Below are 13470 nucleotides of genomic sequence, written 5' to 3'. Positions count from 1 at the left end.
CCTGTCCTCATCTACTTGCCCTGCAAAAGGTGGTGGTGAGCCCACTTTCTTGGAAGAGTGGTTATTCCATGCATATGCTGCCCTTGTCTTTCTTGATGATAGAGGTCACAAATTTGGAAGATTCTGTCACAGAAGCCTTGATTAATTTACACCATGTATTTTGCAGATGGCACACATTGTATCTCTCAATGATGGTTAGTAGCCACAATGTTTATTTAAGGGAGTGGCCTGGGTGCCAATGAAGCAGTCACTTTCTCCTGAATGGCGTCAAGGTTCTTGAGTGTTGTGGCACTGCACTCATCCAGGGAAATGGAGAGTATTTCATCACACGCCGGACTCGTCCTTGTAATGGTGGACAGACTTTGGGTATAGAAAGGGTGTTGCTCACAATTTTCCAGCCTCCAGCATTTATTTCTTATGTTTCTGGTCAACGGCAACCCTAACATGTTGACAGTGGGGGTTCAACATAGGTAATGCCATTGAATGTCAAAGGGAGGTGGTGAGATCCTCTTTTGTTGATGACCATTGCTTGAAATTGGTGTGTTGTGAATGTTCTCTCTCTTTTGCATGTTACTTGCCATTCATCAGCCCAAACCAGATATTGCTGAACACAGGCACAGCCTGCTTCATTATCAGAGCCATTGTGAATGGTGCTAAACATTGTGAAATTGTTAGCGATCATTCCCGTTTCTGACCTTATGAAGAAGGGAAGGTCATTAATGAAGCTGCTTAAGATAGCTGACCGAAGATACTACCCTGAGGAACTCCTGCAGTGGTTCCCTGGGGCTAAAAAAAATAACTTTAGGCCAGTTATCTTAACATCTGTTGTTGGGAGAATATTAAAGTTTATAATAAAGGATATAATAATTGAGCATTTATAAATACTTGTGATTAAACAGAGTTAGCATGGCTTTGTGAAGGGGAAGTCATGCCTGGCATATTTACTAGAATTCTTTGAGGAGGTAACAAGTAGATAAAGGGGAACAGTGGATGTAATATATTTGGATTTTCAGGTGTTTGATATAGTTCCACACATTAAGGTATTAATCAGACCAGATCTCATGGTGTTGAAGGAAATATATTAGCATGGACAGAAGACAGGCTAACTAATGGAAGATAGCATTTGGACAAGGAGCATTTTCAGGATAGCAACCTATAACTAGTGGTATTCTGCAGGGATCAGTGGTAAAATTACAGTTATTTACAATACATATTAATGACTTGGGTGAGGAAAGTGCATGGATTATAGCCAAGATCGCAGAAGACACAAAAACTGGTGGGAAAGTAAGTGGTGAGGATGACACAAAGGGTCTGCAGAAGAATAGAGACAGGTTAAATGAGTGGGCAAAATCATGGCAGATGGAATATAATGCAGAAAAATGTGAGGTTATCCACTTTGGCATGAAAATAGATGAGCTAAATATTATTTAAATGGAGAAAGACAGCACAAAGTTACAGATGAGGTATTTCGGAGTCATCGTCCATGAATTACAAAAAGCTAGCATCCAAGATTAGCAGATAACAGGAAGGCCAGTGTAATGTTGGCCTTTATTTCAAAAGGAAAGGTGTATAAAGTAGAGAGGGCTTGTTAAAACTATACAAGGCACTAGTCAGACCGCAGCCGGAATACAGCGAATAGTTTTTAAACCTCTTATCTAAGGAAAGATGTATTGGTATTGAAGGCAGTGCAGAGAAGCTTCACTGGGCTGATACCGGGGTATGGAGGGTCTATTTTCCGAGGACAGGTCGAGTCGATTGAGCCTGTACTCACCGGAATATAGAAAATTGAGAAGTGACCTTATTGAAGCATACAAGATTCTTCAAAGCTGTGACAGAGTAGATGCAGAATAGTTGCCTTCCCTTTATGGAAGAGTCTAGAACCGGAGGGCAGAATGTCAGAATAAGGAGTCACACATTTAAAACAGAGATGAGGGGAATTTCTTCGCTCACACGGTAGTGAGTCTGTGAAATTCTTTACCACAGAAGGCTGCGGAGGCTGGGGTATTAAGTATAATCAAAGCTGAGACAGACAGATTTTTAATCATTAATGGAATCAAGGGTTATGGAGAAAAGGCAGGAAAGTGGAGTTGACGATTCTCAGAACAGCCATGATCACATTGGATGGCAGAGCACTCAATGGGCTGAATGGCCTACTCCTGCTCCTACATCAGAAATGATTGACCTCCAAAGATACAAATGTATCCCTTTGTGCTAGGTACAACGCCAATCAGTGGAGAGATACCCCCCCTCAATTTTCACAACATCATTTTTGGTAGAGATCCTTGATGCAACATTTATCAAATGCTGCCTTGATATCAGGGCAGTCAAACGCTTACTTCACCTTGAGTTCAGTTTTTTCATCCATGTTTAGACCATGGCTGTAACAAGGTCCAAAGCTGAGTGGCCCTGGAAGAACCCAAAACTGAGCACCAGCGAGCACACCATTGATGACTAACTGGAGTTTGACATCACCGTTGACATCTTCCATCACTTTGCTGATCATTGAGAGTACATTAATGGGGCAGAATTGGATGAATGGATTTGTGCCCTTTTCTTTGTGACACAGAACTGGAGAAATGCACAGAAGTACATACCATTGATTAAACAACAAAATGATATTTTAGTTTTGCATGTTCATCCACACTTCACACATTCCACCATACTGAAAGAGGTACCAGAGATTCTCTTGGTGATAACTGTTCTTTATATCAGTAAACTATTTCGGCAATATATTTAGTGTACACAGTGATTACATTCTTGCATAAATTTTCTATCTTTTATGTATATTCACCATCAACGTTGTTAAGCAAAACCATAACATTCCAACATAAAACTAAATCTTCTACACATCAGTTTATAAGGGAAGATAGAAAAGCAATGGTCAATAATTAATTAAAGCATGGCTTCCCAAATTGTGGGACACGAGCTGAAATAATGGGGTTGGAAGCTCCATGGATGCAACAGCGTATCGTCTGACTGACTATCTTTTGAGGGCCTGAGTCCTGTTCTGAAAAATTCAGAAAAGGCAGTGCTTTTTATGGAAAATTCACAATATCTATCTAAACAGCCTCCCACTCCAACATCTCCTTCAATGCCCCCATTCTTACAGCTCTACACACTCTGGGGATCATAGCAATTTTCAAGTCTTAAAATAAAGATACGATAGGAAGAAGTTTGGGAAGCATTGAAATCAGGCTTGTATTTACATAATTTAGTTCATAGATTTTGATACATTACAATGAAAAAACTGCAACATATAAGGGCCGTCAGGAACTACTAATGAATTATCCAGCTTCTGCACAGTTCTTGTAACTGTACTTTGATCTGGATGGTCATTCGTCAGCCCTAGAATGGGAGATCAGGCAGCTACAATGTTGTTGAAGTTCAAAAGGAGGTGGGTAGGGACTTTTCTTGTTTGAGGTGGTCTTTGTCCAGCAGTTTCATTTGGATGCAGCAGCAAAATCAGGAAACAAATGCTTTTTTTTGAAAACCACAATCAGTAAGTCTCCAAAATATTGTTGGTACAAGATTAATGTAATTTTTTAGACCAAGATATTTTTGTTAGGTAAAAGGTATCAAGAAATGTGGAACAAAGGCGGTACAACACAGCTCAGGAGCAGATCAGCCACTATCAATGATCACAATGGATATAGCTCAAGGGCAACTTTTAGACCTATAAATCCCCCACAACATGTGAAGTAACGGACATTTTGTCCCATTCAGAAAACAAAGATTTAAGCACAGGGAGAGAGAGAAAGAATATGGTTTTCCTTTTCAGAAGCCTCCGCTGGTAAGATACCAACATGTGCACAAAGGAACTATATAAAAACTTGTAATTCATTCCCTATTCATGCAAATTACACATTAAATTATATTGGCAGTTGATGATTAGAATAATGTTCAGTTATATGAGTCTAATGATCACCTAAATTAGCCACAACGATTTAATATTTTATTGGAGAATACGAATTGTGAGCAAATACTGTGAACTTTGTTCGAAACAATTAAATATTAATCAAGAAATAAGTATAAGATCAAGAACTACTCTCAGTCAAAAGGTAGTAGGAACTGCAGATGCTGGAGAATCCGAGACAACAAGAGGTGTCAGTCACCTCACTTTACTAGGGGTGAGGGACAGAAATCCAAAGACAAAATTTGCCCAAGGCTCAGTGGCACACCTCTAAGCAACAAATTCAGTATGATATTTAATGATGTTACTCTTTGCTGGAATCAGAAGGCACATTATCTACTTGGCCAATAAGCAACCATTGTAAACAGCATACTTATTGCAAACAAACACACCTGATGTTTAGTAAAGTGGTGAGATACTGAAATAGAGCAGCTAAGATTCAGTGAAACATCCACTATCATCCATCATCTGTTGTAGGACATGCTTAGTGAAACAATCCAAATAGTGACAAATGCCTAAACACAGGTCAATCTGCCATCAAAGGTCTGGAACAGTGTGCAGTATGGCACAGAACAGGGGATTAGAAACGTTGAATCAGAGATAGTAGGAACTGCAGATGCTGGAGAATCCGAGACAACAAGGTGCAGAGCTGGATGAACACAGCAGGCTAAGCAGCATCATAGAAGCAGGAAGGCTGACGTTTCGGGCCTAGACCCTTCATCAGAAATGGGGGAGGGGAAGGGGGTTCTGAAATAAATAGGGAGAGAGGGGGAGGCGGATAGAAGATGGATTAGAAATGTTGCTTGTTCTGTGAATAAGTACACACCAGAAGAATGATTACATGGAATTTCACACACTCACAGAAGAAACTGTGGAATAAGCAGCAAACTATCTGGGACTAAGAAATCTTTGACAATACATGGCTCCACGCTACTGACAGGGACACTACTGCCAAACACAGGAAGTGTGTAGCAGAAATGCAGCTTTCAAAGTTACCTTATTAAATTAATTTTTTCTGCTTAGTCATATTTTTTAAACACAAGGAGAAGAATGCTTTGTGTCATATAGCAGATTACATAGAAACATAGAAGACAGGAGCAGGAGGCACCCATTCAGCCCTTCAAGATTTCCGCCAATCATCACAACCATGACTGATCATCCAACTCAATAGCCTAATTCTGCATTCTCCTCACAACCTTTGATCCCATTCGCCCCAAGTGCTATATCTAGCTGCCTCTTGAATACATTCAATGTTTTGGCATCAACTACTTCCTGTGGTAATGAATTCCACAGGCCCACCACTCTTTGGGTGAAGAAATGTCTCCTCATCTCCGTCCTACATCAGCCACTCTGAATCCTCATACTGTGACCTCGGTTCTGACACACCCACCATTGGGAACATCCTCCTGGCATCTACCCTGTTTGGTCCTGTTAAAATTTTATAAGTCTCTATGAGATCCCCCCTCATTCATCTGAACTCCAGTGAAAACAATCTTAACCTAGTCAATCTTTCCTCGTATGTTGATCTCACCATCCCTGGAATCAGCCTAGTAAACCTTCGCTGCACTCCCTCAAGAGAAAGAGGATCCTTCCTCAGAAAAAGAGACCAAAACTGCACACAATATTCTAGGTATATCTTACCACTCAGCCCATTAATCTGTACCGCCTCTAAAAGAATTATCCACTTGGAGCCACTCTCCTGTCCCTTCTCTCAAGAGGACCGACATGTCAAGACATATCCAGACTGGATATCCCATTTTCCAAAACACATGATTGACCACCTTTGCAACAGACCAATAATCTATTTGTTCTAAGTTCCAAGGGTGCTGCAAGTACACTGGAGACTGTGGCACTGAGCAGGCTGAATGAGACAAATTCCCCACTTAAACGAAACTGCAGACTCTTTAGTGGAATCACGGACAAAATGTTACAACACAAAAATGTCTGATGAGAAATGCCACTATGAGGTGAGCACGGAATTGGGCTCAGGTAAGATCACCAAATAGTTCACTGTTGAACAGTTCGGTGGGGTGGGGGGTGGTAGTTGTGGTGCAGTGGTAATGTCCCTACCCCTAAACTGGGAGGCCCCGGGTTCATGTCCCACCCGCTCCAGAAGTATGTAATAACATCTCTGAATAGGTTGACTAGAAAAATATGTTAAATGAAAAAAATTAAATAGCCTGGTGGGGGTGGGGCCTCTTGTGATGCAGTGGTATTATCCCTACCTTTGAGCCAGGAGGCCCAAGTTCAAGTCCCTCTTGTTCAAGAACTGTGTAATAAAATGTCTGAACTGGTTGATTAAAAACAGGTTTAAAAATATTAATAGCCTGGTAATGTGAATAATGCAGAACGGATAAGACACCCATAGAATTTTACCCCACCATAGAAAGTATGGTAAATGGATCAAGACACATTGCAGATAATGAATTTACATCCATGGGTTTTTTTCTCGTCTTTTTAAAAAACTACATTTTGGAATTAAAACTATAAAAATTTTTGCAAATACCTCAGGATTCTGAACAATTATCATATCATGCACCAACAGGATTTTGCAAGTCTATGCTACAATAATTCAGTAGTTTTATGAAATTAAGTTGCCTAGTAGAAATACTGTAAAATTATCAATAAAAATATTCAGCTTCACTTTCCTATGTCTGGCATATGGAATTTGTATGGGGTAAACAAACTGCTACTGATAAAAATGATTTTCATTACAAATATGCGTCATAGATTTCCACACAATGAAGACTGCGTAACAGGAATTACTAAACCTAAATATCAGATCAGATTGAGTGTTTTGAATACTTTGAACTTCACAAGCAGAGCCTATGCATTTGAAATACTTCATATGCACTGATGATGATTCATCACTTCCATCATATCTTCAAAACTATTCCCCCATCCAAATGTTTCCACTGTAATATTAAATTAATACTTCATATCTCTGAGAAAAGGGAAATATTCTGGCAAAAAGATTACAAGCCATGGTTACTCTTAAACACTTGCACTCCAGACCTTATCGTAAACTCCCAAGCAGTGTCAGAAGTTGGCAAGCAATTTTCAAACCAGAACATTTCCTGCAGATGTCAAAAAGGCATCAAAAGTGCATTCCTTTCCAGTTGTTCAGATGAGGCATAACACAAGGGCACTAGCTGGTACTGTGGTTTAATGGAACCACCCAGTCTGATACACATTCAGTAGAAATGTTCTTTAAAGAGAAATAACTTTCATGTTGCAGACAGATATTTTTTGTTAACTCATCAAGCGATCATATTTTAAAATCAGGATACTGAACACAGCACAAGAGTTTCACAGAAGCAAACTCACTATTTGTCGTACTAAGCATATCAATGTTTAAACTCTTGGAATAATATTTTCATGAGGTTTCACATTATCAGAATTTGCATGTAGATTGTCTGCCAGCATGCATTCGATCAAGGTCACCGTACTAACAACAACTATTAAGCAACAATGACATCAGTTACAGAATGTTAGAGAAGTCGCCATTTGACCCACTGTGTCTGGGTAAGCTATTTGTAAGTGTTATCCACACTCTTCAACCCCTCGACATCATCCTGTAAGTATTTCTTCTTTTACATTCAGTAGCAACAGCGTGCACTATCTACAAGATGCACTGCAGAAATTCATCAAAGATCCTTCGACAGCACCTTCCAAACCCACAACCACTTCCATGTAGAAGGACAAAGGCAGCAGAACACCACCACCTGCAAGTTCCCCTCCAAGCCACTCACCATCCTGACTCGGAAATCTATCACTGACCCTTCAGTGCTGCTGGATCAAAATCCTGGAATTCCCTCCCTAAGGGCATTGTGGGTCAACCTACAGTATGAAGACTGCAGCGGTTCAAGGCAGCAGCTCACCACGACCTTCTTCAGGGCAACTTGAGATGGGCAATAAATGCAGACCAGCCAGCAATGCCCACATTCTAGGAGTGAATTTTTAAAAAAAAAAAATCATCAAATTAATTACTGAAAGTTAGAATGGAATTTGTTTATACCTTCCTTTCAGGCAGTCTATTCCAGATATTAACTCAGGATGGTTACAGAACAGGGGGATCATGTCAGTCCTCTGTAAGAGCTGCTCAGCTTGTCCCATTTGCCTGCTTTTCCCTGTAGCCCTGCAAATTTTGCCTTTTCAAACAACAATCCAATATCTTTTAAAACTATAAATGCCACAGCCTCCTCAACATACCCAGGCAAAGCATTCCAGATCCCTAACAGACACCTTTGCCAGCTGTATTAAGTTGATTCGAGTTAACTCTATTATGATGATTCTTTGGTACTGTGAAAAAGAATCATATCAGACTCAAAACGTTAATTCTTTCTCTCTCTACAGATGCTGCCAGACACAAGTTTCTTCACCACTTTGTTATAATTGAAGAAAAGAGGCAACAAGATAAGGAGAGAGTTCCAAAGCTTGTAGCCAGGAAACCAGAAGACATGACCATCAAAGATGGAGTGAGGAAACTGGGGATGAACAAGGGATCAAAATTAAGGGATTTCACATATCTTGCATGGCTGCAAGGCTGAAATAGGGAAAAGCGAGCCATGGCAGGATTTCAGGATTAGCATTTTAGATTTCAAATGGTTTGTACACCTGTACCCCAGGTCATTCTGACCCTGATATGCCTTTATAATTATATTTCTTTCTCCCTCCAGCTAAATTTTAGCTGCCATGTTTCTGCCTATTCCACAAGCCTATCAAGTCTATCAATATCTTCCTCAATGTCACAAAAGTTCCCAAGTTTAAGTCATTAATAGAGATGAAGAAAAGCAGAGGACCTAATCCCCACTCCTGGGGAATCCTACAAAACATCTTCCTCAAGTTCAAAAAATCAACCATTTACCTTTGATTTCTGTCATGCTGCCAAATACGCATCCACAGTCCTTTTCATTCGAGAGATTTCAAGTTTGCTGGCAGGTTGATTACATGGTACTTTATAAAACACCTTCAACATATACCGCATCAACTTCATTACCTTTAACAAATTGTGCTGACTTTTCTTAATTACTCCACATTTGTGATTCTTTCCAAGGATAATCTTACTACAGGTTTCCTCACTGAGGTTAAATTGATTGGTTCTTAGCAGATGGGCTTATCCTTTTTTTGAACAAGAGCTGAACATTTGCAATTCTTCAGTCCTCTGGCACCATTGTAGTTTCCAAGGATTTGAAGATTATGGCCAGTATCCTGGCAACTTCCACCCTAATATTATTTACCCTTTCAGGTATCTCATTATTCCCAATAGCAAATATTGCCCCTAAGATATGAATGTCAGTATGTTGTTCCTAGATGTTTTTAAATCAACCTGCTCACACGTTATCGTGCATGTCTAAGGCAGGTTAAGACTTGAACCCAGATTTTTTGGTCCTGAGATAGGAACATTACCACTGCACCACAAGAATAGTATCTTCCACCCCAAGATATTTTCTAATCACCTGTTCAGAGATGTTGTTACACGCTTCTGGAGCAGCTGGGATTTGTATCTGGGTCTCCTGGCTCAGAGGTACAGACACTACCACTGTACTACAAGATTCCCTTATCTTCCACCATATCCACTTCCACTATGGCTTGAGGGGTGTTTCAATCCTACTGAGTTGTTAACTTTAACTGCTGCCAGTCTATCAACTCATCTTTATTAATCCTTCATCAATGCAGTGTCCCAACTGCAATGTGCTCTTCTCCATAACATCATCTTCCTTGATAAATACAGATCAAAATGTTCAATACCTCAGCCATAATCCCTGTCTCCATGAGTACACCCTTTTGTGATCTCTTATTGTCCCCAGTGCTCCTTTCACCATGTTTTCACTGTTCTTATGTCAACGGAAGACTTCAGATAGTGTTAGATTGACTGCCAGTCTCATCTCATGCTCAGGTGTTGCACGGTTATTTATTTTTTCACTTCCTCTGAATGGATCAGATCAAAGCTCTGAAGTCTGACTACATTCAGTCGTGAATAATATTAAACTATTAAACAACTAGCCAAGTGACGCAGCTCCACAAAGATCTCCGGCCTGAATGGTAAAAGAGGCCAGACTTCAGCACTAAAGACAAGGTTGAAATAATTGCAAATATCTTCTATCAGAAGTGCCAACTGGATGACCCACAGAGCGAAGTGGTGTACTTTTATTCTTCATTCATGTGTTCCAACAGAGTTGAGTGAAGAAGAATCAGGGAAAACCACAGATATTGAAGCAGTACATGCCCCAGTGCAAGAAGGCCAAGGCAATATTCAGGGCTGAGCTGATAAGTGACGAGCAACATTTGGACATACAAATGTCAGAAAATGACCATCTCTAACAAGAGAGAAAATTTAACCATCATGCTTTGACATTCAATGCCATTACCATCATTGAACAGCCCACCATCAACATTCTGTGGATTTCTATTGATCAGAAATTGAACTAGACCAGCGATATCAAAGAATTAAAAAGTCCGAGATTTTGAATTCTGCAGTAACTCCCCTCCAATCTCCCCAAACCATGTATACTGAAACTCTGCTGTATCCAAACTCACATCACATCTCATTATTCACCTATCACCAGTATGCTTGATGGTCTACATTCGCTCCCTGTAAACTAAAAGACTTGATTTTAAAATTCATGTCCAGGTTTTCAAATCTATCCTTGCCTTCTCTGTTCTCCAATCTCTATTCTTCTCCACATCTGGTGCATTGAGTACCACCAATGTTAATTACTTTGCCCTTGCTGGCTACGCCTTCAGTTGTCCTTGCTCATAAGCTCTGGAGCTTCTTCCTTACATCTCTTCACCTCTCTACCTTGCTTTCTGTCTTTAAGGCAATCCTTAAAACTTAGCTTCCTGATCACACTTTTGGTCATCTGATTAAATAATTATCATATTTCATTTCATAATGCTTCTGCTAGGTATCTTGGGATTTTTATGTTGTGGATGCTATAAAATTAAAGACTGCTGTTGATAGGGTGATGGATCCTGACAGAAAAAGGAAATGGATAATTGCTTGAAGAAAATCATTGCAGGAATATGGGATAAAAGCAACCAAGTGGGACAAAATGGATTGCTTTTCAAGACGCACTGATTTAATCGGGTAAATAGTTTCTTTCCAAGCTGTGATATTCCATAATTCTAGTGGTTAAGTAATCTCAAAGTTACAAAACTTGCACTTTAAAGACCTTCAACGTGTGTTTTTCACAACAAGTACAGAGCTAGGAATCAGAGGCCACGTGACTAAATTGTATGCTAACAGAAATTGCTTAGAACTATTACTTTTCTGTGCTCATCATCTAGAAATGGAAATAATTAAGACAGGATCAGCACTTAAACCAGCATTTCTGTTCAGCCAAAGCAATCTAACAAATGTGGGTCGTAAACAAGTGGAACATTGCCAAGAAGTGCACATGACATTACAGCATTAGGAACACAACAAATATATTGCTGAGTTAACAAGCCACAGAAATTGTTTTTTTATTTCCAACTAATTAATTTCAGCTGATTACAATTGTAAATCCCTTTAGAATACTAATTTGAGAAAAATTTAATTGGATCACAATTGTTTACATGAGTTTCCCCTTTCCATATCCTATGTAACCAACATTTGTTAGGTTGTCCCAATATGCAAACTGAGGAAGATAATTTTTTTTGTCTCTCCACACAAAATTCCCATTTCACAAGCAGGTTGGTTGGTGATTTCCTCTCATACTTCTGTCAAAGAAATTCTGAGCTTGCAACAGCCTTGGTAGACTTGTTCTCCAATATGCTCTGTATCCTCTCAACATTCACCAGCTCAACTGACTTATTTCTGTCACATAGACAACTATGTCACATCTGCCAGACAGCAACTTGACAGCACAGCTTCTCTATACAGTGTTTTGAACTCCATGTTAGATTCAGTGCAGTCACAATGTAAAGCCAATTCCACCTGAACTCAGTTCTAGCAAAACAGGAATTACCATATTGTAGAAATTCAACTCCCTGGGTCCACGCGGTGGAGGTTGCAACTGCTTCAAGACTGTGCCATCTGGGTGCTGCAACATACCTAGAAATAGGACCAAAACAAAAACTTAGGAAATTATGGTTTTGAAGTTCCAGCAGTACTAACTTTACACTGACACATTCAAAGTCAACTTCATCCTCTAATCATCAGGTCGTTGCGACTAGTAATTGTAATACTAGCAGAACACAACAATGTACAAGATTAATATCTTTATGAATGCTAGTCCATTTTTTATAGTTAAAAATTGAGAAACTGAATGTTTAAACCCTATCTTTTTGATTAAATACCCACGTGCAACACCATATCCTGTTTCATTGTTGCATTAATGTCGAATCTTTTGTATCTGAGAAATACACAAGAGTAGGTAATCATACAGCTATAGATAGGACTCCAAATTTGCTCATTGTAACAGGAAACCTTTATTGGAAGGTAACACTCTGAAGTGACAACATTAGTTAATGACCAGCATCAGATGGTTCCCTTGAACTAAGCTGAAAGGGGCTTGCAAAAGGACGGGACAGAACCAGTTGTTATTAGACGACAATATACCAAACTTCAAATGGTTCTGGAGCTGACAGACCACAGACTGAAATATCTGGGGCATTTACATTTAGAAAAGAAAATGGTGAATGAACTGGACAGGGGTGACATGGAGAAGACATTTCCAACTTGTGAGAAATCTAGAGCTCTCAAACATAAAGACAAGATAATTACTAACATATTGAACGGGAAAATAGAAGATAACTTCACTTGGAGATTGGGTAAAATATGGACTGCCCTATGCACAGAAAGTGGTCAGAGTAAGTAGCTCAGATGCTTTCAAAAGGAAACTCGAAATACACAAGCGAAAACGGAATAAAATGACATAATGATGGTATGTAAGGAGACTCATGTGAAGTATGAACACAGACTAGCTGGACAGAATGGAGGTTTCTCTGCTGCAAGAACTCCATGAATTAGAAGGGTGCATACTTTTGAAATATTTGGAAGGTGTGAAGGCACGATTATGAATACAAGTTCACTTGTCATGAACCAGAGTAACTGATGTAAAGTTAATTGCAAAAGGATCAAACATAAGCAAAGGATTTTTTTAGTGTGGCAGGTGGTTAGAATCTGGAGTGCACTGCCCACGATTAAGGCAGTGGCAATTTCAACTGGGGATTTCGAGAGAGGTTTGGGTAATTATCCAAGGAGAAAAACTCTGCAGGGTTAAGGGGAAAAGGAAAGTAAGTCAGACAAGCCTTTGCTCTTGCAGAGAAATAAAATATAATTTAGTGAAACACTAGCATTGAAAAGCTTCTCAAAATTTAAAAAAATAGGCTTTTCAATACTTCCTATAACATTTTTCCCCACCTAACTTTGTATCAACAGCAAACTTGGACAGCCCATTCTCAATCCCCTCATCTAAATCATTGAAGTGGATGGTAAATTATTTACGCTAGAGAGTTACAGAGGCTAGATCACTGACATTATTTAAAGAGAAAGTGGACAGAATTCTGAAACATCAGGGAGTTGAGGACTATAATGAGTGACACAAAACAAAGCTGAGGACTGGGATAGATCA

At 39.5% G+C, this 13470-nt stretch overlaps 1 protein-coding gene across 1 annotated transcript in view; it reads right to left on the bottom strand.

The window, feature by feature from the left end:
- The window catches only part of ipmkb (inositol polyphosphate multikinase b), a 77804-nt gene extending 65822 nt beyond the window's left edge, over positions 1-11982 (bottom strand). The window contains exon 1 of the mRNA XM_048608750.1: positions 11863-11982. Within this exon, the coding sequence (XP_048464707.1) occupies positions 11863-11946 (84 nt within the window). The 5' untranslated portion in view covers positions 11947-11982. The remainder of the gene's footprint in view (positions 1-11862) is intronic.
- Between the last annotated feature and the right edge of the window lie 1488 nt (positions 11983-13470).

This window comes from Rhincodon typus, chromosome 20 (genome assembly GCF_021869965.1).
Source record: "Rhincodon typus isolate 14 chromosome 20, sRhiTyp1.1, whole genome shotgun sequence".
NCBI classification, from domain to species: Eukaryota; Metazoa; Chordata; class Chondrichthyes; order Orectolobiformes; family Rhincodontidae; genus Rhincodon; species Rhincodon typus.
Note: the sequence above shows the minus strand (reverse complement) of the source record. Positions and strands in the feature narration are given on the sequence as shown.